General features: G+C 40.1%; 1 protein-coding gene across 1 annotated transcript in view; it reads left to right on the top strand.

The window, feature by feature from the left end:
* cacna1g (calcium channel, voltage-dependent, T type, alpha 1G subunit) overlaps positions 1 to 25,790 on the top strand; it is a 310,938-nt gene that overhangs the window by 138,401 nt on the left and 146,747 nt on the right. The window contains exon 5 of the mRNA XM_084938287.1: positions 15,755 to 15,852. Within this exon, the coding sequence (XP_084794413.1) occupies positions 15,755 to 15,852 (98 nt within the window). The remainder of the gene's footprint in view (positions 1 to 15,754; positions 15,853 to 25,790) is intronic.

The following is a 25,790-nucleotide window of genomic DNA, read 5'->3' as shown; positions in this document are numbered from 1 at the left end:
ACCATGGATAACTTTTCAGTTATAACCTCTGCTGAAAAAAAGACTTTTTAAACATGCAATTTTTCTGAAATTACCCATAAAGTGGCAGTTAAATGAAATAAAACATGTAATATCTCGCCTTTAATCATGCACTATTGTACACTGCCACAATTGAAGTCATTACATTGGATTCAAAATCAACATGCTGGCAATGTATGCAATCACTGCCTTCATCCACCGCTAGCGCGCCATCATTTCTGAATTCCACCATTGTGTTACAGCTGCAAATATACTATTTTCTTGTCAGTTACTGTAATCTAAACCCTTTCTGGTATTCCATGAATAATGGCTGTCCTGTCTACTTTTGATGACAGTCCGGAGGAGATTCTAATACCCACTTTAAATGACAGATCTGCGTCCACAGCAGAACATTTTAAGCCACTGTCATTGTTATATTCCGAAATACATGACAACACTGCTGGTGGAAGTTGAAGTAAGAGCTGTGAAATAAATTTGGCCCCTGGAGACTACAAACATTTACACCTGTTGATTTGTCATTTCATTTCTATCTTTTGGCACAGTTGAAGGAAGTATTTTAAAAGCACGAAATAAATACTATTTAATTTTGAGACTCTTTATTGGCTCAGCCACACTAGAGTAAAAATAGGATGGCAATCTCCTTGTGGCTAGGAAAACTCAATGGTTGCCTGCAAAATAAAAACGTAAATGTTTTTGTTTTGCTTTTGGAGATGGATGGCAAGTAGCTGCAGAAACCAACTTGTCCAGATAGTTAACGGTGTTCCACGCTCAACCTCGGGGCAAAGAGCTGGTCAAACACAAGAATCGTGGTCCAACTTACACTGGCAGCAATCGCTCTTAGGCAGTTTGGCAAAGATTTTCAAATAACTGCATTTATATGTACAAATTTAATTATATACATTTATAGATACATTTATTACCGAAAAAAATGATATATGCATGGATGGATTAGGGCTGGAATACATGGCATCTGCAATCAGTCTCAATGTGCCTGTGCCAATGAGCACAAACGATTGCAAACTGGTTGTATTTTGGTTAGTTTCTTTTATAAAAGTGAGATTGCTGAGCTCCTGTGTGATTTTATAGGATAATTACTAACCTGCAGCAACTATGTCACTATTTGTCACTACATGACTACTGCCTGGACTCTGAATGTAAGCGCTTTATGTGAAAATCTAGTTAATATGAATTTTTTTGTATGCAGAAACAAATAGATTTCCAACAGACAGCAACAGATTTGCAGTTGTCAGCAATCACAAACAGATTTCATGTAGTTGCCAACTTGACTCCACTCAGTCACAGACCGACAGCAGAAGCACTCTGTCTCACAGAGATGGCAGTAATTTGGGTTGTGCTGGGATCTCCAACCACCGTCCCCAGCCTGACTGTAGCAAGATGGCCAGATCGTGCCACTTTTTGTGCTTTACATAATGTGCAACCAAGGTGAAATTGACAGAACATCAGAAGGATTTCATGTGTTGTGTCAGTGAGACCAGAAGTAAAGCTTTCAGAAAACCCCAAAGTATGGGCAGGCTTTACCATCATCTATGAGAGTAGGCTTGCAAAAACAATCACTGGCAAACTTGGGAGGCAGAGTGTTATATATATATACATGTAATGTTACATACAATATATAATTTAGAGCAGGATGTGGAATTTATGTATTTATTTTGTTAAAAAGGCTTTTATAAAAGCTGTGGGGTTCATGTATATGCAAGCTGAGCCCAAACGGGAGTGACGGCATCTACCTGCTACAGAACAGAGTGGAGAATTAGTCATGAGCAACTTCAGAGATGTAGAAAGACAGAAGCTGTACTGGTATTTTTTGAGCTAGTTTTAGATTGACTGGACATTTTCTCCCCCTTTGGTTCTGACTAGATATGCAAGGCTTAAAGAGATGTTCATTTCAAGGTTATGGACTCTACTAGAGGAGCTTTGATCGACTGGCAGATCATTAAGAAAATCCCTATTCATCGTATCTATGGCCTCAGAGCAGCATTTATGTTATCCCGCTGTCTGACACAAGCTCCTCTGATAGGCTGCCCCTCGCAAACAAAACATCTGAATAGTGGCTGTGTGCCTGAGTTGACCACATTAAGGATATGACATCTTGCAAAGACAAAAGCAGGAAAAACGGAGCTTTCAAATCACTATAAAGTCTGAAAGCACTTGCACATAGTGTAACCTCAGTGTTTTAACAGAAAATAAGGAAAAGCGTAATAGTTCCATTTAAGCAGAGTAGTCTAAAAGAAGTCAATTAAAAGACGCTGTCCTTCCGATGAAAGTCAGAGGAGTCAAATTTATTCAAATAGTAGAGTTCAGAAAACATTGTGCACTAGCCATTATCTTGACCACAATCAATCCATAAAGGTAATTATATGGAGGTATCACTGTACTGATGCTTTAAAATGCAAGCTGAGCACTTTTAACTGGCTTTAAATACTTTAAAGCATCCTCTTGGATTTCAGACTTCACACTAAAAAGAAGAGAAGAGAGAGAACCATTTTTTTCCCTGAGCATCGACTGCTTTCTTCTCGTTATGATTTATTGATGACACTTTGGATCTGTTCCAGCTGACGAAAAAAATAGCGTAAGGATGGAGGAGAGAAGGCGATGTAAGGCACAGAGAGAGGTGGCTGAAGATGTCTGGAGGGAGACAAAGTGAGAAAGGCCGATGGAGGGACAGACGTTGGAAGAGGTCAAAAAAGTAAAAATAAAAAACACTCAAGGTGAAACAGGAAGACAAGCATTAGTGAGCGAGTTGGTGAAGAAGCTGGATGCATTTTTTAAACCTTAATAAAGTTTTTTTGTTACAATTTTAAATATGCTCATTTGCTTTTGAGAAAATCGATATCAGCACAGACAAATGAAGCGTTCCTCGTTGCTTTGATTTCAATAAATTTAGTGTGTACGGTTAGGATGACTGGACCCGCTGAGCGTAGGCGAGCTGATTAACTAGTATTCTAGCCACTGGCCTAAATACTAATAAGCATCCCTATCTGTGAGGAATACAGGCATTTCTACCTTTATGTGAAATAATTCCCCATGCTTAAATTTTCAGTTAATAAGCCTTTCATGGAACTGTGCTGCTGCCAGTTATTAGGTGCCTTGAAGGCGTCTTCTTTTTTTAAGCTCATATTTTGAATGATGTTCTGTTCAAGTTAAATACTTTAGTGATTATTATTATTTAGAGCTTCCAGCAAACCAGAATTTTATCATTCAAATCAAATTCATCTTTCTTATCTTTTTTCTTTCAGCTCATGACTGTATGGGAACTTATGCTAGCTCTCACAGGGTGAAAGGCAGGAAACGTACTGGATAGCATTCATGCTATCAGAGGGCTAACACTCACAGTTATTAAATAATCACATTCGTACCGACAGGCAACTTAGAACCACCAGTTAACCCAACACACATTCCCACTTACAGAACCAGTTTGTTTGCTGACCATATGGGTTCATAGGAATCATAAGCTAGGAAGCATGTATATGATGCTCCAAGCTAGCTATTTTAAGCTAATTTTATCTCACTTTAAAGAATATAAAAACCATGATACCATTAAGTGAAGCTCACAGTAGTTCACAGCATTGCCAGAAATGAAATCTTTCTGTGTCTAACATACCCCTTTAAAGCTTTTTGCCATGTTTCCTGCGATTATTTTTATTCAGACTTCTTAAAACCTACTGTAGCCAGATACGCTGCTAACCTTTACCGTTTGGACCTGCATCAAAGGGTGGAGAGGAGAAGAAGAAAAAGAGATGGAGACCTCTGTAATGTTACACAAATCAGGCCTTTAATTCCTTTCTTACATGGAATATGAACAGAATGCGTCACACGCACAGTTTAAAGTGGAAAGCTCGACTGGAAAGAACAGCAGCTCTCCGCCTCAGATTTCAGCTTAAGCATCACTTAGCCTCGAATGCAGTGCATGCTGTGATCTAATAAATGAAGACGTCTCAGAGAATCTTTGCCAAATAGCTTGAATGCTTCAGCTTTCAGAGGGCCGGCTCGATTAGCATGTTTTTGCCGTTATCAGGTGTGAATTTCATGGTATGCTGGGACTTGGAGTATGTAAAATTCATGAATCTTCTGCAGTTCAGAAGAAGTTGAGAAATTGTCAAATAAGGTTGATTAGGAGCCACTGTGTACAGAGGAGTTATTTGACGGCAGTGGCGCCTGCAGATGGAGCAGCGGCAGCAGCAGAGAGGAGCAGCCGAGATTCAGAGCTGAAGATGTTGCCCACAGCAGCACAGGACAGCTGGAAATATGTCAGAAGATAATTCCAGTGTGCATATTTCAAACTAATGCGTCTATTGCTAGAAACAAGACACGGTAAAATGTATAAAATGCTGTACTTGTGGTACTCGTACACTTATGGTGTTACTCCTGTAACATATTTCTTGGATTGATATGCATATCCGGCTAGTTGTAGTGGGGACAAGGCACATCTACAGTCACAGCAAGGTTACATGTACAGCGCTTAAACCAAACGATCTACTTAACCATCACTTCTGGTAAACACAAGTCCAGCACACCTCCCTAATCCAGCTAAAATTACAAATCATCATCTACAGATTTATGTTCGTTTATAGCTTAAATGAACCCAGAGACACAAGACTGATTAAGCCGAGTCGAGCAACACCAGCTGTACCTCCAGATGCACATAAAACGTATTTAACTTGTGTTACATTATAGCACTTTCTATACAGTATAGCACAGAAGGCACATTTGAATGTTGCACTCTTCGTGTAATATAACAGTTCAAGAGCAAAAGCAGACACAGAAAGGGCATCCATGAACAATAGTGGCCATTAAACAAACTGTTCGCTGTCCAGCAGCAGGTCTCCTGGACTCTCCCTCCTCCATCTTTCTATGAGCTTGTGCTTAACAGCATCAGGACTAGACTGCTGTATTTTCCTGTCCTGACTGTCCTTATCCACCTGGGTTCTCCTCCATTAGCTAAATTATTTCCCCACTACAAGTGGGTCAGCAGATCAGCCATAGATTATCAGTCAGAGGGAGGGAGAGGAGGGAGAATGGGAGTAAGGGGAGGGATGCTGGAGGGATGGAGATAAGAGAACTAGATGAAAAAGGTTGAGTTGAGATGTTTTATTGCTTCGTACCGTAGGGATAAATCCGGTCGCAAGACTGTCCCCGTATTATCAGCCAAAGTTACATCGTGTTAATGGAGAGGAGGATCCTGTGGCCTCTGTTGTTTCACCTCGTGTTCCTAAATTAAATCTGCTTTCATTAGTCATTTGTGGGAAATCCTCTCTGTGCACAGAAGGTAAATGCTCTTAGAGAGGAGTAAAAAAAAAACCAAACAGTTTCCTAAACAGCCTTGAGCAATCTGACCGTGAACTCGCTGAATGTTTTACAGTATGATGTTGTGCTTTGGCGGCCAAGAAGGGTGATTATCATGAAATGACACTGGTTTTAATAAATGAATGAATATGCTTGTTCTGTTATTTTCTGTGAGGCACTGGTGATTCAGTTTTCTCTACATGGATGTGGTTGCACCAGTAATTCTTTAATCCACAAACAAACTAGAAGCTAAATTTGTATTTAAGTTTAAGATTAAACTGAATATATGAGATGAAATATGCTTAGAATTGCACATAGGTGTATGTGTGTTGTATTGATGTGCGATGCTGCATCAATACAGGGCCAGTAATACCCATATCTATACTTTTATAAAGACAGCTTATGTGTCATGATTAATGAGATAAATCATCATTGATGATCAAATTCTGAACACATTTTAATGACCACTAAATCAGTGTGATCTTTATTTTGCACAATAATTGTTTAACACAACAAAATACAGCTTATTTTAAAATCCTCCCAAGCACTTTGGGTCAAGCTCTGTTGTTTAAATGTGCTAAAGGTTATAAATAAAATAGAGCATAGTGCATGTTTGAGATGGCATAAAATATGTATTTCTAAAATCCAACCCTTAAGTAATTTGATTACATGTAACTTTACCATGTAATTTTGTTACATAAATCAAATGCAAAACATTAACTTTAATGAAATCTGCTCAAATGAAATTGACTTGACTGTTATACAGTTAGTCTATATCAACCATGTGTTCTTTAATGATGAATTATTAGAATAAATAAACCTTTGATTTTTTTGTATGTCAGTTTTTATTCAGAATCATTGCTTCATGTTTGAGTGAGGCAGAGTGTAAAGTGTCATATAAAGAGCAGCGCAATCATTTATGTGTGTTAAGTCTGTGCAGTGAGTCCAGGCTTAAAATAAACATTAGAAACCAGATGTGCCATTGCATTGTTGAGAGTTGCTCCATGAGGTATTAAAGATTATAATTACTGTGGTTATAAAAATTATTCTGGTTATTCTCGTCACAGTGGGCAAATATGTTGCTTGAAGACAAAAACATTCATCTCAGTAAACACTCATAAACAACATTTTCTTTAGATTTTGTCACCACGACTTCACGGTACTCAAACTGAAAGAGTTTACAGCTCCAGCTCGTCACTTTTCTTTTGTGCCGTGAAAAACTAGATTGTAAACTGTACAACTTGCTGACATCAACATGCAGGATTTGCGTGCCTGTAATTTAAAAGACTGAACAGTGACATTTTTAGAAAGAAAAAGTTAATAAGATACAATATTTAGAGGCTCTAAAGTAATTGAGCAATTGTCTGACAACCAGTTTCATGGTCAGGTCAGGTTCCTTTTTTATTTCATGACAAAAAAAGCTGGAGTTGATTTGCAGAGCTGAATTTGTGCATTATGCATTTGTGCAGAGTATGTGTGTGTTTGAGGGGCCAAATCAACAATCTGGTAATCTTAAAAAGACTGAAAGTACTCACCAGCTCAGCAACTGAAAGGCACGAAAGACAACAGAAAACAACTGAAGTGCATGATGACAGAATTATTTCCATAGATCAGGGGAAAAAAAGCCTCACAACACTTAACCAAGTTAGGAACACTTTAGTATTCTTCCATGGCTAAGTCCTGTGGAAGGATTAGGGCCACTGGGAAAAAACAGCCCATCATCACTCCCGAGGATTCGTAATATACCGACGATTTGTCACGTCCCGAGGTGTTCCATGGGAAGGCAAAAGGTGACCTTCCACATTTCTATGCTACGCGCTGGGTTGTGGATGAAATCCAGTCGAACGACAGTCCCGCGGTAATAGACGTTCCAGCCATGTATTCCAGCCCTAACCTTAACCTTATCCCTAACCCTAACCACCACTTTAATAACATTAGGTAGTGTTTTCCAAAGTGATTTAAGTAAAATAAATGTGCATGTGTAGATTCATTCCAAACGGTTCTCATGTTTCCTCATTTTTCCAATCTCGTAATATAGTGACGTGTTGGGTGCCCGGAAACATAATATACGGATGATTTGTCACCAAGTGCTAAATGTTATGTTTTGGGAGTGAGAACGTGTTGGAAAATGGGGGAATCTTTTCGATTTTTTTCCCCAATAATTCTGAGAAAAAAGACGGAAGTCTGAAATTGATCTCAGAATTCTGACACACCACTGTTTCTTTTTCTTAGTGGCTCAAATCCTCCAGTTTTTACTTTATATAAATGAATGCAGAGAGAGAAAACAACATTTGTTGACTTTCATGGGTTCTAGACTCTAGCCTGAGATCTCTGGACTCCGTGGTCGCTTTTAAAAAGCAGCTAAAAACTCATCTTTATATACTTGCTTTTGGTTGATTTTTATTTTTAGGTTTTAGCTTCTGTGAAGCACTTTGTGATTTTTATCTTGAAAGGTGCTATATAAATAAAAATTTACTTTACTTTTTTACTTTACTTCAGTCACTGGATTTTCACTGATGAAAAATCCTACATTTAAAATTATGTTCATTTATCCATTTAGTTTAATCGCCTGAAAATGTGCATAAAAACAACTCCTGTTTTCAACATGATTAACTGAATTCATAAAGTTTAGCCAAATGTTGTTTCATAGAATAACCCTGATTCTTCATTCAGGTGGCATTTTCATGTTCACTAAGTTTAAATAAAAAAGTCTTGATGGACTGTAAGTGGCGAGGGTGTCAGCGGGATATGACGCTCTGCAGTTATCAAAAAAACTGAAAAAGCACTCTTGTAATTTTTTGATAATGACAAAAATCCCCGGCAGGGCATTCAGGCATTAACTAATTCTTAAGAAAATTGCTCTGTTCACTTTGATTTTGTTTGATCGGGAAACAGCAGGTCGGAACTGGGCTGTTTTACATGCAGGCAAGACGGCGTTGTTGTCACAGTTTGTGAGCACAGTTTCAATTAAAAATATAACAATAAAAAACAGTTTTTGGAGAGAGCGACAGTAAAAACACAGCACTGTTTTTTGTAATATATTTATTCATTCATGCTACCTTTTTAAAGTGAGCCCAATCCCATTTCCATTAGCAGAAAGTCTAAAAGTTAGACTTCCAATTTAGACATACCAACTCTGGAGCGTCCAGGAGCAACATATTTAATACTTATCCTGAAGCAGTTCTCTCACTAAGATCTCCTAACCCTGAGGGGGGGGGGGGGGGGGAGGAGATTTCCTCAGTATCTGAGAAATAGGGATATTCAGTCATCAGCCATGACTGTAAAGTGTAAGTTGGTTAACATTTGGGTTAGATAGCAGGAGAGTGGGTTGATGGAAGAAAGTGTTACCGATGAAAGGTTTTCAGTCTGATTCAGCATGAAAACACTCCATCTGTCTACAGAGTGGTTCCTCTCTGCAGGTCTTCCTCTCTGCACTTCTTTCTGATGATACCACATGCTCTTACATTAACATCATACTCCATACGGCTATCCATTTTCTTAACTGTTTATCTGGTTAGAGTCGTGGGAGAACTGGAGGGTACACCCTCGACAGGTTGCCATCTATTACACGACAATATCGGAATCATCACCCACTGTTATGAATGCAGTGGCCTGAAATGCAAATGTTGCCTTTTCACACAAGCGCAACTCAGAGCAATCCATCAGTCATAATCCATTTGCTGTGGGACATCTAGGGTGACAGCTTGCCTGTCACTGATGTGAAGGCGAATAGAAAGCAAACAATATGTGACTAAAGGAGTATCAGAGGAAGCAACAGATGACGGTTATTTCGTAATATATATAAAGAAATGGCATGACAGACTATGACAGGAAAGTGTAGTCTATTCCTGGAAACAAGGTGAGTGTAGTTCACACAGCGTGGTGTAGAAAGTCAAAGCACCAGTTTGCACCAAAACTGCTAATAACTATTAGCTGAATGCTGTGTTAATGAATGAGATTCAAATGCATTATTTTCTGAAGAAACATATTCAGTTTATTCCAGTTTTATTCTATAGCACCAAATGCTATAGATCAGTAGCTTGACTATGATTAATATTGAAATGAAAGATACTTCTTTAAGCGTTGACGTTTTTGGAAGGTCGCTGTTCCAGTAGCAGTTTCTCCTGATCCTGCTCTATGCCAAGCTATAATCTATTTATGGATTCATCACTTTTATATATATTTTTGTCATTTATGTCTACCATCGTTGCACAAGGTACAATTTACACATTTTGGCTTTGCCTTGTTTATTAGTAAACTCTTTGTACTCTTTTTGAAGCAGAAGTTGCATTGCATTAGCATACAGTGCATTAGCATACAGTGCATTAGCATAAATGGCAAAGTCTCCACCAGTTTAAGCAAAGAATATATTAATGTTTCCACCATTTTCACCAGCTAGTTGGTAAACTTAGCTGCTACCATGTTATGCTGGCACTTACTAAAAAGGCAGCTGTTAATGTGAAAAAACAACAACAAAAAAACTGCATTAATAGAAGCTAACATCTTCACAGAGAGGAAGCACAATAACTAGGAATGACTAACATCTATAATCACCTAAATGGTGTTACATATTGGGTGTGACTTCATAGCTAAATAAACTATATTTTTTTGACTCCAAAATATCCAACTAAGTCTAGAAACAGGATGAAACAAGCATGGACAATTGACCCTGACATTCAATGCTAATAGCTTTGTATTAAAAAGCATTGCACTCAGTTTTAACCCTCAAATGTGCAACTATGTAGTAATAGAACTATCACTAGACCCCATTTGTTTAAATTCCATTCATGCATTTGAGACATCAGTAGTGCTTTAGAAAGCAATTTCATTTCTATTAGCCACTCTTTATGTTGTGCTAGCCTAAACATGCCCTGGAGCTTTCTGTGCACTTTAAATTCACTACAAAGCTTTGTCTAATAACAGACATAATGCAGACATGATCAGCTTCTCTTTGTGCAGTGATCAATGGATAGTGTAGCAGTGGGTGTGCATACTGTATGCTTTACTGTCATGATAACTTTGCCTAAACCATTTCTGGATACCCAGTCATTCATCAATGTGCTACGCAGCCTGAATCCTCCCCAGCTAACCTCATCAGTTATTCAGCAAGTTTATTTCAAACCTTATTTATCACAGAATTCCTTCACAGATACAACAAACTCCCTAACCTCAAATCGAGCCTGAAAACCGAGGAGGCTCCATCAAAATTTGTCAATTCCTTTCAGCGTTTCGCTGTCTATCCATCATGATTTGCATAAAAATACTCCACTGGAAAGCCGGCCAGGGAAATTATAAAACAATATACAGTAGCGAGGTTCTTTTTCATATCTCGCACTATTGATTTCTGAAAAACTATCAAACAGACAGTATGGGAAAAAAAACATTGAAAAATGTCTTATGCATACCATGGATCGTTTGATATTTAAACATTGCTTCATTAGAAACAAATTGACGAAACAGACAAGCCCAATTTTAAATCTTGGGCTTTTGACGTGTGCAACAGGCACCATAATATAGTTTCACAAAGCAGCAACCTCCAGGGCTGAAAAACGAAGCCTGGATCGAAATGCTTCAATGGCCACTCGAGGCTGGCTCCAAGAGCGAGTAAATCCCTGCAGACTTTCATGGTAAAAATGGCCATTGATTTCTTCCCTACTGTTTATATTTGCTTCATCTATGAGTACTCCTTATTCGTGAGACTGGTGGCTACTTAATTTGATCATAGTACAGTGGCTGTGATCAGACAGATGGATACGCTGACTGCGGTGGACAGAAGATGGACAGATGGAAAGATAGAGGGCGACAGATAAAGGTTAGGTGAGGACAGCACTAGTTAAACATTTTACAGTGTCCTACATTCCTGAGCTGCCTCGCATACTTTTTCCTATTATAGTTCTTTCTGGGTGGCATTATGTCCGGTGTATTTGTGTGCATGCTCCGTTAAGAAGGTGGCGTTGCTGGAAAGCGTGTGTACCATCCTTCATGTGCCTGGCTCTTCAGGCACAAACACACACACGTCCAGCCTTTACGATAAGAGAGAGGACAAACCAAGAGGCATCACGCCCAGAAGTGTGTATGTGCGTGTGTGCAATGATATACACACTTTATGTCTTTGGTGGCTTTATTTTAAATCACATGAATTTCATTACACATTTCTGCAAGTTTGTCCTTGTGAGGATATATCTATATAAAGATATGCAGGGGCGCCGTATCAGTGTGTGTACAGAGTACAAAAAAGAGAAGAAGAAGTGTTTTTCGTCCTCCACTTCACCCTCTTGCGTAGATCTGCTTCAGTTTGGAATTTGCCTCATGCAAACTCCCTCCAAGGCTGCGTCCTCCTCCCTGTCGCCCTGCCCTCTATCAGCATCATCAACGCTGGCACGGACTCTGACAAAACAGCGCACGACTTCCTGCAGTTGAGATCGTTTGTTTGATACACTCCATTTCTCCTCAGCTGTTTCTTCATTCCAGATGAGGGGAGATGGGTCAGTTTTCACTGAGCACATCGACCGTCATCTGGCTCTAATCAGGGGCAGCAAGTGTTTTTACAAAGTCTATTTTTGAGCAGACATCGTTCATCATCTGCTTTTTAAGTTTGTTTATGTAAATCTGTCTGATGAAAAAATTACCCTAATATTTGTTGCTCTGGGGGATTTATAGCTTGTCTGCGGCGCTTGAACATAAGTTTTCCCATCCTGATGATGATACCGTAAATTTCCCACAGGGACAGTGCTCAAAACTGAGATCATACTGGATTTATTATATGTTCTCCTATTGGTGAGATTCTTTCACTTTTTTGCCCTCACTGTGCTCATGTAAGCCGCTGTCTGGTTGCGGGATGGACAGTTCTACGAAAATACTGTACACACCAAATGAAAATGAGGATGCTTTGAAATGCATATATATCTGTTTTTCATATTTATTAAGAAAACAAAAAATGAATGGGCATCTACACACAGTAGGATTTCAGTTAATGTCATTTGAACATCATAGAAACAGTTGGTACTATTAAAGGAAAAATAGTCCCTTGGTGGAAGGGAAGTATATGCAGAATTACATCTTAGATGTGACAGAAATATCCTACAACTTAAATATGATAACAGATGAAATTATCCGGTCTTTAAGTGATGATGTTTGAACCCTGCTTACGGGTCCAAACTAGTCTGTGTTATTAAGGCTGTTGTGTTTTTAACATGGTTTAATGCATGGTATTTTGTTCTATTTAATCTGAACAACCCCCTATCAAAAACGACATGATCACTGTCGGCCTCTCTCGGTTTTTATTACCACTATTCATTTTAAAGCTTGGTTTTTAAAACCTTACATTGTAACTACAGCCCAGCCCATGCAGACTTTATTAATGGCTAACTTCGTAATGTGGATTATCTCAGTTGTTTGTTCTCCTGACTGAAGTGTGGTCCATTTACAGCATCCTGCCATGCGATTGTTAACTTCAGCTTCACTGTGTTTGCATTATGCTAACCATAGCTGTGTAGCTAGCCACCACGTAGCACATCATTATATACCAGCTAGCCCAACTTCAGTAACCCTACAAACATTACTGATGTTTAGTTTTCTGTCTTCATTTATGTCGGAAGTGATAGCAGAGCTGAATGTTTCAATTTTTTCTGAAATCTCTCAGTAAGAACATGGTATATCATGTTTGGGTGGAAACTAGCGAGTTAACTTCCTGCTAACTTCTAATGCTGTTAAATTTCCTAAATTCTGTTTTCATGGATGCCTGGATGTTAAACTTAATTGTTACACCTGGCAAAGCAGCCACACTGATCATTTTGTTAAAAATGAAAGAATTTAGACAGTTTGTAACTCTCAGTGATGCCGCAGTGTTTGTTTGACTTTGGGACCTGAAGCGGTGTTTGAACCCGGACATGGCTAATGACGTCAGACTTAAAGATCGGATAACTGTTGTAGATAAAGAAAAAAACAAATTCACAATAAAGACATTTCAACACAAGAGACTTTGTGAAAGTAAATGACTTTAGTGACTCCAATGTCTGCTAACGATCAACGGTCAGCTACAAAACGATGCATGACGAGCAACACACGTAACCACCTAAAGCTCCTTTGATTGCTCTGATATTCCCACTCTTAATTTGACTTACAGATTTTTTTTTCAGTAACATTTGAATTTTGCTGTTATTTTTGTTAAAGTTAGCACTGATTCTAGCACATCTTGCCAACCAAGCTAGCTATTGTTTGCTAAAAACAAAGCAATCCGTGCTCTCTTCCAAATATGAAATATGTTGATCTTTGGTCTTTTGGTGCTTATAAACTAATATCTGTTGATTTAATTAAAGAATTTGTATTATTTCTTGTATTAGATAACCTCTTCATTAGTACAGTGTTTTTTAGTATAGAGATTGTCCTGTGCGTCTATATTACGGTGAGGGTTACTTACAGATACTTTTTACTGCTCTTGCTTTAGACCAGGTGTCTTATACGTCCAGACAACTTCAGGAAATGTGACGGACAATATAGATTTGGACTTTTTGAGAGTATTTTCAAGTTTTAACGAGTTCTCATTTGCCATTCATACTAAACCAAAGTAATTACCTCACATATAAAAAATTAAATGACAGGAAAATTATTGTGAGCTTGCAGTAAAAAAAAATAAAAGAAAACTATTTTAGAATTCCAAGGCAATCTGGGAAATGAACTAACATTACTTTTCTGTAGCTTTGGACATTTATCATTATCACCTCTCCAGCCCATTTAAGATCAAAGTGGGCCCTATATGTCGCCCACAATGTAAAATGTGATTATGGAAAAACCTACATTTCCAATAATCTAACAGTATGCTGTTTCCTGTTTTCTGGTATGAAGTGAGATTATTTAAGGAAATTTTCTATACTTGACAAAAGAGCCAAATGAGGCACTTTCATGAGCTGATTTGAAACATAGGTTGAGTGTTCTTATAATGTTGTCTTTGTATATCAACCATAGTATGTGTAATATTTTGTCATAAAGCCGTCCTTACGCTGATTCAGTTCTGTACTTTCAAATGTCTTTCTTTTCTAAGTCACTGTTTCATGAAAATAAACTGAATGTCCATAGCAACCATTACTGAATATTACACAGGTTCTGATCTGAGGTTCCTGTTTCCGGGGACTGGAAGATACCGCTAACCTCATGTCTCTGCTGGTTGTGGGAGGGCATCTCCATGCTGTTCTGTTAACTGTTTACCCATTTACCTTCTCTCTCCGGCCTGCAAGCCATCTGTCAGCTCTGTGTATGCATACTTGTGATTGTGTATGTGCGTCTGAGAGAACGAGAGAAGGAAGGAGTAGCTATTCTTGTTTTGCTCCAGTGTAACAAGCAAGAAGGGATTGTCCCGGGACACCTTAATGTGTAAAAGGCGGGCATTCATGGGTTCATTAAGGGAGTTTCTCCCACTTAAGGTGCTGCACACACACACACACACACACATACCCTCTCCGACATGTGTTGCGAATTTGTCAGACAGACAGACTTGGAGTCAGTTCGAGGAGGGAATTCCTTCATCTGCACGCTCCTTCAAGCAGCACATGTGCTCAACATCTGGTCCACACACTCACACACACACATATCCAACACACACGTAAGCAGAGGCAGTGAGTGTGAGAAGGGATAACGATAAACACTGATCAAAAAACAAGAAAAACGTTTTTTCAGGCATTCCACAGTCTCTCCCCTAAGTGTTGTCCTTCTAACCTCCCATCACAGTCAGAAAAGCACCTCTAAAGAGCTGTGTGTAGAGTGTGTTGTGTGTGTGTGTGTGTGCGCGCGCCCCTGTGTGCATGTATGTGAGTGCGTGTGTGGCGTCTCAAGGCTAAGAGGCCGACTGATCTGATGCTGCTCTTTTATGTACTGTCGAAGCCATATCCTCCATTCAGTGATGAGTGATTCACCCGCTCTTGACGTCTCAAAGGGGAAGCGCATATGCCACTCTCTGCTTTGAAGGCTGATTGTGCGAGGGTACATGCAAATATAACTGTGTGTTTGTCAGGCTCGCAAACATCGCGTGGATGCTTTGCTCAGTGTGCAAGCACAAACAGGCACAGCACTATGTGTGTGTGTGTCTCAGTGTCAGTGTGTAAGCATGTGTGCGTTTTTCAAACTTTTCTGGACTTTCAGTTGCAGTCCACAGAGCGCTGGAATGAAAGCATATTGTTTGCCAGAACACATGCATTGCAGCCATGTCTAAAAGCAAGAATGTAAATGTGGTTCAGAACCATACGATGATTAATCACCACTTGCCCTGTGAGGGGTGGGAAGTGTTTAATACATGCAAAATATAATTGGCTACATAATAATGTTTTCCCATTTTTCTGTGTTTTAATTCCCAGCGTGATCGAGCACGTCCTGCAGAAACAGCAACAGCATTTGCCGCAGCTCTATTCACACATGCTTCCATTCTTTCTGTATGTTCCAGGATGCTGGAGTACTCGCTCAACCTGCAGAACGTCAGCTTTTCAGCAGTGAGGACAGTTCGTGTGCTGAGGCCGCTGAGAGCCATCAACCGAGTGCCAAGTGAGTGTAGATCTCTGCTCACGAGCCACATCCCAGACCCTCATACACTCCGTCCTTTTGCAATTTTAGGCTTCCTCTCCTTGTTTTCTAAAAGTCAGGCCAGGTTGCCCAACTTTTAGTCTGGGAATAGCTTTAGGCCAATTTCAGTTATTATTAAAAAGTAGATGGTGGCGGTGCAAGCGCAGGGTGAGAACACAGGTAATCTTCCAGTCTGTGAGGTTCAAGCGGCTGTGCTCTGACAAAAATATCACGCAGACAGTATGGAAACATTCAAAAACACATTCAGCACACTAATTGTTTTGCTTCCTTTGATTTCTCAGTATCGCTCCTTTCATTGGGCCAAAACAGTCAGGTCCAATTTTAAATGCGCTTGGCATTTTTCTTTCTTTTTTTTTAAAAATTGCATGCAAAAGCAGGAACCCATGTGCGCAACAGACACCATATCATAGTTTGACCAAGCAGCCAACCAACCTGCAGGGCTGAAAAATGATGCCGGCATGGAAAAGCGCCAATGGCCACTTGAGGCTGGCTCCAAGAGTGACTAAATCCCCACAGTCTTTCATGTTAAAATGGCTAACTTCTGCTAAGAAATTAGCCTAATGCCAACAAAAAAATTGTTCATGTGTTGTTTTGATCTCTATAATAACCACATAGCAGTATTTTTTTTTTTTTACATTCACTCCTTAGGCTCTTGTTTGCTATTAGCTGTTTTTCAGTATGCTTCAAATCAAGAGAGCAAAAACAGCAAAGAGTGACCTTTGTATTTTTTTTTTTAATTCACCTCTTTCAATCTTGTTGAGGCTAAAGTTGAAGTTAAAGTTGTTTTAGCAGACAGCTAAAATCAAGTCACTAAGTCGGACCACTCAGTTGTGTTCTCTTGATTCCCCTTGAAGCATGCTGAAAAACAGCTAACAACTATCCTGTGCATTAAAATTAGTATCCCTTTTGCCCTGACCCTGTCTCCCCTCACCCTAAGCTGTTGCAGCAGATGGTTGCCTCTCCCTGAGCCTGATTCTTCCAGGTTTCTTCCTGTTAAAAAGGAGTTTTTCCTTCCTACCATCGCCAAGTGTTTGCTCATAGGTGGTTGTCTGACTGTTGGGGTTTTCTCTGTATTATAGCAGAGTCTGTACATTATAGTAAAAACACCTTGAGGTGACTGCTGTTGTGATTTGGTGCTGTATAAATAAAACTGATTTGGACTGATGCTGAGGAGTCCTGTAAATAGAAATCAAAAGGCACATCCAAAAACTGACATTCAGTGACTTCCTTGGTTCTCGTGATGAACTAGGCTTGATAGCCAAAGATATTAGCCATATGGTTTTACCTTATCTTATATCTTATATTGGGTCTATTAGCCTGTAATGTTGCTTGCTATAATTGTTGGTCATGCAGGTTCAGTTCCTCCACAATGGCGGTATGTAGGTCAGAGGCAAGTTGATCCACGGTTGGACACCTTCAGCGTCTCTGTGTTTTGCTATTCTCCCCATCCAGTCAGTTTTGGTCTCTGACAGATTTATAAGCAATTTTCCAATTCACCAACTTTTATTAAAGGACTGTAGTTCATAGCGACACTCACAGACTGACTGTCACACTTGTTCATTACCCTCCACAAGTCCCTCAGTCACTCGCCCTGTCTCGCATCCTCGCCCATCTCATACTTACTCTCACACCCTCCCCCAGAAAGAGTGCCCCCTGTTCCCTTCCCCTTCTATTCCATCGGTCTTCATTACTGTTTAATCAGTGCAGATTGAATTTCCAGTGCACACATTAAGGTTTAAATAAATCATAAGGATTTCTATAGTACCCCAGCAGTCCACTTGGTGCCTTCCTTCTTAACTTGATATCAGCACCTGCAATGCTTTCATTTTAGATACAGATCCTAATTATGTCATTGGCTTCTCTCAGAATCATTTCATCGCAATGTGTTTGAGTGTGTGTGCGTGCAGGTGTTTACCCCATGTGGGTGCATGAATGCGATATCAACCTCCTTCCTCACCCATTCCCCCAGCCGATGACACTCTTAAGCCCCTTGTATAATCTCACTCTCTTGTCAATCAAAGCCATTGCGGGGGGTTCACCCTTGCTCATTACCCCTCATATGCAACACACACACACTAAGAGAGTGCACAGTTACTCACACTGACTCGCTCATTAGGCATCCAACCATCCCTCACCCTAATCATGGAACTAATAGTGGCATTCATGTGCGGATGATTTGGTCTGACTCTGGCCCTGTGGGGAAAATGTCATTGGGTAGATTTGTACTGGTGGTAGTGATGGGGAGGGTGGTGGGGGGGATGCCTTTGGTGTGGCTTCTATCTGTCTTCTGCCCCCGTTTTAGCTTTTTTGCTGTCTAATCAGATCCTGTGGAGAAACTTGCAGCATTCATCATGACTCTGGGTGGGGATGTTTGTTGTGTAGCACGGGCTATTTGGAGGTAAACTGAATTGAATCTGAACACGTGGGTTCTCCAGTTTTTTGATGTTGGCCATTCATGTCCTAGATGATAGAGAGGTTTTAGAGTATGAGGCTTTTTCCCATTTCTGTTTTTCCCGTTTCATTAGTCTACAGTGATACAAAGGCCAAAGCTGCAGTTTGACATTTGAAAGTTCACCAAGTTGATAAAAGAATTTGACTTGCCTAATTGGCGCATTTGCCACATTTTAAAAGAGGTGATGTGGCTTTGAGTCATACATGCAAAAGCAGCTCTGTCCACATAATTAATTATATAATTTATTATTGATATACAGTGCTCAAGAATATTAAAGAAACACTTAGAAAAGTCATCAGATCATGCTGGATATCAATACGTATACAGACTGGGTAAGGTGTTAGGAGTGAAAGGATACCAAACTGTTTGATGGAGATTGGTATTATCATTAAAGCTGAAGTCAAAGACACCCTGAAAATCAAAGCGCAAATATGATGAAGCAGGCCGGTCAGTTATGCTGGAATTTCATTGCATCAACTGAAAATAGTACTCAGTAGTTTGTATGGCCACCACCTGCTTGTTTGAATGCCTGGCAATGTCGGGGAAGGTTCCTAACGAGATGACGTTCTGGGGGAACCCCCCACATCTTGACCAGGCCATCACTGAGTTCGTGGACAGTTTGAGGTGCAGCCTGGTGGCTTCAGATGGACTGGATAATGTCTCAGGAGTGTTCTCTTAGATTTAGGTCAGGCGAGCGTGGGACAGGTTAATGGTATCAGTTCCTTCATCCTCCAGGAGCTGCCTGCGTACTCTTGCCACATGAGGACGAGTACAGTCATGAACCAGGAGGAAGCCAGGACCCACTGCCCTAGCATCAGACCTGACAGTTGGTGCAGGGATTTTATTCTGATATCTAATGGCAGACCATCACTGACCTACCACCAAACTGCTCACTGTGACTAAAGTTACAGGCAGCATAATGTTGTTCATGGCTTCTCCAGACCCTTTCATGTCTGTCACATGTGCTCCGGGTGAGCACATGTGACAGGTCCAACACATGGTGCCAGTGTTGGACCTGCTAATTCTGATATTCTATCACGAATGCCAATCAGGATATATGATGCCGAATAGCAAGCAAAGGTCCCACTAGAGAATGTAGGGCCCTCGAGCCACCCTCTTGAAGTCTTTTTCTGATTGTTTACACCAATGACCTGCTGGAGAACATTTTTGTAGTGCTCTACAAAAGAATATATACCAGTCCTGCTGATGGGTTAAGGACTTGTCCAGCTCTCCTAGAGTAACTGTGTCTCTCCTGGAATATTTTTCATGCTATTGAGACTGTGCTGGGAAACATAGGAAAACTTCTGCCAATAGCATGTATTGAGATACCACCCTGGAGGAGTTGGACTACCTATGCAGCCTCTGCAGGCTCCCAGTATCTAGTGACAGTGACAGTGACCATAGCCACATGCAAAATTAGTAAAAAAAAAAAAAAAAGCAGTCAGAAAAGATGAGGAGGGAAAAAATGTAATTTGCCTTAACCTGTGAAATCATTCATATTTTGGGGATTGATGCTACTTTCATTAACACCAAAGCAGACACCAACACCAAATATCTTGTCTAAATATGGTATCTGATATTTTGTTCTGATTTTACTACCTTATTTGGGAGGGGGGGCAAGTGGTATATTTGACTTATTGGGAGGCAATTATTTTATTATATTTTTTAAGTCACTTAACACTTGCCTAAGAATCACTAAAGTATAAAATGGCACCTTACTTAAGGGATGAATCATTTTTGTGTCTATACATAATAAACAACTTAGCAGCGAACCCATTTTAAATAGCATCTGCAGGCACTTTGTTGCTAGAAGCAACACAATTTGTTCCCATTTCTTTAGCTGAATCTATGAAAAATGCCAAGGTTAACACAGTTGGACAAGCATGAAATAGTGTTCTTGCACCAACAAGGTGATTCCCAAAGAGCTATTAGCTGAAAACTTGGTACAGTATATCTCAGCATGGAATATAGTGTGTTTTTAGAAATTTGAGGAAATTGCCCTTCTTTTTCTGGGGCACAAAAGAAGAAGTGGCAAGCCTGAAAAACTATCTATAAAAGATGAACGGTATCTGAAAGTCATTTCCATAAGAAATAGGAACAAATCCATCAAAGACCTGACACAGGATCTCAGAGATGCAAATGGGACTTCAGTTGAGCCACCTACTGTTCGGTGAGGCTTCATCAGAAATGGTCTCAGTAGAAGGGTGGCTGTCAAGAAGCCATTGTTCAAAAGCTTCAGGAAGCCAGGAGAACTTCCTGAAGTCTACTTAAAGAAATTGAACGAAAACTTGTATCAGAGAGTTCAGGCTGTGTTGAGCTACAAAGGTGGTCATACTAAATATTGACTTACAAACTCTTGTGTTGTACAAACTCAGGCATTTCAGTAAATTAATCTTTTTCCCACTTGCCTAATGAAACACAAAGAAATACTGGGTGACTTAAGACTTATGGACAGTACTTTACATGAATGAAGTTAACGGTGATTCAGTGCTCTCAGAGACAAAAGAGAGATGTATCAAGTTAAGGTGGGGAAAAATATCTACCAAGAGGGAAAAAAGGCTTTTAAGAACATTATCTTCTATCAAACTAATAACCTTTCTATTGTGATTTTTAGTCGACTTGACTGTTGATTCAATATTTGCAATTTTAGTGTCCTGGTGACCACCGAAATTCAAGTTAATTTAGTGCTTGAAAACAACCGCTGAAATACGAGTGCCTGCAGGCCGAGTGGCATGATTTGCTTCAAGAAGGAGTTTTGGCGGGAAATAAACTCCCTGGTGTCTCTCTTTCGTCCACTGTGTGCACAGAGATGCATCTAGGCCAGTGTATTTCTGCTGTTCCATCTGTGCCTCACAATTAGCATTATGTAGAGAGTTTCCTTAGTAAATCTGTTAACATGGTGTGAATATGTTGCAATCAACCTGGGGTTATTCAAATCCAGTGTGAATTGGGCTTAAGAGCTGCTTATGCATGAACATTAAATGCTCATGTTTCTAAGTGATTAGCCAGCATTCTGGGCTCAGGTGTAGAGCAGCTGACCACTCCACAGGTTGAAAGAAAGCCATTTGGCACATTAACAGCAATTACTCTAATGCAGTGAGCATCAGCTCTATGCAATGTAGGTGTTGTGTAGGAAAAGGTATTTTATTTAGCACCAGCAAAGTTTCAAATCACCAATACTGTCATTGCTATTTAGTATGGATGGGTATATAATGTGTAGACAGGGTTGCAGTTTGCTATGTTGAAATGGAAATGGTATATCTCTGTTACTGGAGAACAAGGGAAATGGGTCACCATACTCAATAGATCTCTTTATCTATCCATCTATCTGTGATGACTCTCTAGTTTTAATTGTCAGTTGTATAGTTCGATATATCAAAAATGTAAACATAACTAAAGCTGCAGGTGACACGTGGCTGCACACCTCAGCTGATGGATTGTGTAGATAAATGGCTTATATGCAAGCACTTACAGGTCAGCACTTTTTGCTAATATGGTAAAAAACTTTCCATCTCCAGCCTTGTATTTAAATTTCTTGTTGCTATTAGTCCACTGCTGCCAAGAATGTAAGTCATCTGAACCTGGCTCAGCAAATGTATAAACTGTTAAGAGTTCACATTCCTCCTTGTTGTTATCCGGAGCCCCTCGCGGGTCTTTTTGGACTTTTTTCTTTGTCTTACCTTGAGTCCATATTGGAACAGAAGGCTGAAGCTCCTAAAACACAGACACACACACATCTTCACACTCCCGTTAACGAGCACATTGTTCCTGGGCCGGTGTCCACGTCCGGCACTCTGGCAATGATTGATGCGCTAACATGGCAGTCCTGCCAGTGGAAGTGACAGATACATTTCGCAGGCTCCATCCGCTGGCTGCCAACAAAAAAACAAAAATCCCAGACTGTGTCACCACCATATCACCACCCACCGTCTGCCATCTGATTGGCTATTACCCTCACGTCCAGTACCAGTCCGCAGGGACCTTGTACCATCCTGTCATTGGCTAAATCAAGGCAGACATGACAGCCAGTGACATACCTCTGTGTAGTATTCAAAGGGAGTTACTGGGTGCTCTTGTGTCCAGAATACAGTGTTTTCTTGGGTGACAGAGGAGCATCCCCGGCTTTCTTCAAGATATTCAAAGAAAAAGGTGCTTCTAGTAACTATTTAATAACCACATTCTTTAATATTTAAATATATATTATCAGCAAATGCTACTGTTGTATCCTCGATTCAGCTGCTACAAAATTCAAATTGAAGAGAGCTGCATTAATAGGTTTTAGTTACAGTCCTTGAGGCACTGAAAGCTAGAATACTAACTTTAGAATGCTGAAATGTAATTTTTCCTGCCTTGTGTTTATAGGCGTAAAGGTGCCATTGTTATGCAGGGAAAGGGAAAAAAATCCTTTTTTATCCTCAGGCTTTAGTTCACGCTTATTTTACTATGCAACACACAGTATTTTCAGAATAGAAAAGGAATCCAGCATGATGGATTCTCATCTACCAAAGTTCCTAGTAGACTTACCCGCCAACTGAAATTGTAATTCCTTATTTGGTTGCTGGCGAGTTTTAATGAATTTTCCCACCGTGGTTATCGGCAAGTTCTTAATTCCGAACAGCAGCTGCTGGGATTGAAGAGGAACTCCACTGGGTTTATGAATACATGATAGTGTAGTAGACATGTGGCGTACTACATAGCCTTTGAAAGTGATTGTAGCTGCAGAGGAAGTCAGAGAAAATACCGAGTGGTGATACCATCGGGACACTATGAATTTAAACGTGCATTTTAAAGTGCGTTTTAAAAAGTATGGGAACAAAAAAGGTGTGGGAACTGACAGACAAAGACATTTAAGGTTTGCATCATAGGACAACTAGGTTTCTGGATATTATGATCAGAATCCCCATATATACTTTTTGTCTTTATGAGACGCATTTTTAGGACCAGTGATTTAACCCAGGTGACCCAAAGTCATGTATTAGCCCTATTTTATGTCACAAACCTGGAATTAATCCACTTAACCTTAAATGCGCATAAACATAATTATTAATTCCCAGTATTGTTGTAATTACTACTTCTCCAGAGAAGTGAGAACAACAACAGCTGGTTATAAGCTAACATTATGCCAGCTAATGTGCCGGCTCTGAAAAACAATTTGTGAATAAACTCTCATATGATGAGAGGATGTAGTCAAAGAGCCCGAGTCCAACAGGGTTAGATCGACTTGCCGGCTAATAGCTGCTAACAGCAGCATTGACAGATAAGTTCAGGATATCCTCAACAACTCGCCTCAGTATAGGTGTCATGGGACAGAAGTGAGCTTCACCAAATCATTGACTGATATCAAACTCCCATATTAGTCAGTCAGTTTTACAGCCATTTCCAGGGTGACGAGACATGGACACCTACAGCGGCCACCGTAGCTAGCATTGTGCACTTGAAGTAGGAGGAGTAAGAATTCAGTTGACCGCAATCTGACATCTAGTGGTGAGATTTTACACACGTACCCTTAATTTAACAAGCAAAACAAAGCCGAATCATTCTGAAGCTTAACACAACAAAAAATGCCAAAAACATCATGAGACAAGTTACAGGTACCGTCCGAGGTTTGTACTTTACAGAAACCGTTCTTAAACTTACTGTAGGAGCAGTATTTGACTTTTACTCTGTTCCTATTTTAATCATAAGCTTTTATTAAACCTAATCAAGTCGTTTTGATTGAACCTACCCGAAACACTGTCTGAAAACTAAAAGTCAAAGTTGCTGCCATCGCTCCTAACGTGGACGTGATTTTGTTTTTTATACTTCCTCATCTAGTGAGACAGTATTCTGGAGGACTACCCTGCACATTGCAAACTAACATTAAATATGCACTCAGTGCGTTAAATGAAGATAAGTTAGGAATGAAAATGTGTTGATCTTACTGAACTTTTGCCAAAGCTTAGTTCATCCGATTATGTCTTTAAATGAGGCAATAATTCATGGGTAACTTAAGAAACCGAATAGATTGCGTCAGGTTGGAGGGCAAAGGTGGTTTTATGCCTCAGGCTTGCAAATGAGCAGACGTAACAAGATAAAACTTTTGCATTCCTCCCAGACTCTGTGAGTCCCGATGAAACTTTTGGCTGCTGCGAGTTCGCCACATTTGAGCGATTGATAAGCTGGAGGCAGCAGTCAATAGGTGATTATCACAAGACACACAAGACACGCACTCTTATCCATCCCTGTCTTAATGAGACTGATTAATAGCCCTCAGGCACTTGCTGATTGTTGAGCTGCCTCATGTGCCCTTTTCCCCAGAGCCTTATCAAACTAGCCCACACATATGCACAAGTAGAGCTCGTACACATTTTCCTCACTTTCTCACACACTCGCGGACCTGCAGTGCATGCACATGCAAGCTGTTATTTCTACCCATGCATCAATAATACGTAGTGTTTCATCCTGTTCTCCACGCTCTGTTAGGCTTGGTGTTTGAGCTGTACCAGGTTCATGCACACTGTCTTGTACTTCCACCCAGATACGCCCTAAAGGCAACAGCAACACAGGAACATTATCAACCTCGCAGCTCCCAGCACGACCATGCCTCCTCCTCCTCCTCACCCTCCTCCTATGGCACATTGTTTGCCAAGCCACAGTACTGTAATTAAAGAGCTCACAAGAACGTCCTAGCGTCTATTCTTCCCTAAGATTGTTGGGAGAAGGGTTTTATAGAAAGGCCTAAGTCACCCCCTGACTTCTGCTGTTTTATTGCGATGTAAATACAAGAGGGAGAGCCTGGATGAGTCAGGGGACGGGTTTGATCCGGAGGGCTCCTTGTTTAAAGAGGAGAGCTGAAGTAATAACATGCTGATAAGGTTAGAAAGAGTTCAGAAGAGGAAGTTGTTTGCCAGAGGATGAAAGTAAAGAATGTCGCAGCGTAATCCTTGCTCTCCGCTGTCAATCTTTTGCTGTAAAAAACAAAAAGCTCTTTTTAGTCGAATCTTATTATGACAAGAACACCACCAGCAGCTGTTGGCGTGCGAGTGATATTTCCTTGCCTAAAGACAGAAGAGATTGTCTTTTACTTGAATTTTCGGTCCCAAGTCATTTTCAAGGTTTTAAGCTGCCACAGTTTCTTAAGGCTTGAAGTTCAGGTCTTTGATCAGCTGGAATATTCCCAGATAAGCAGAAGACGAAAGCACGCACAATCATCACCCCACAGCTGTGTTTTGTCAAAGAGATTTGATGCAGAGGTAAGTGCAAGTGAACAAGTAGATGTGTAAAAAGGTGGAAAAATGTTCCTTTTTAAGTCATCATTTGTTTGAGTGAATGATGGAGTCTAGGGCATCATTTATCACATCCAATCGTTCCTTCAAGCTTATCCAACTAGCCTCACAGCTGGGCCGGAGTCTATTGCAGATGAAATGGTGAAAAAAGGGTAGTACAAAGAAGAAAAATAGTATCCAAT

Source organism: Perissodus microlepis, chromosome 8 (genome assembly GCF_051167445.1).
Source record: "Perissodus microlepis isolate ML-2025 ecotype Zambia chromosome 8, ASM5116744v1, whole genome shotgun sequence".
Taxonomy (NCBI): Eukaryota; Metazoa; Chordata; class Actinopteri; order Cichliformes; family Cichlidae; genus Perissodus; species Perissodus microlepis.
The sequence above is the reverse complement of the archived record's forward strand: the minus strand, read 5'-3'. Positions and strand labels throughout refer to the sequence as shown.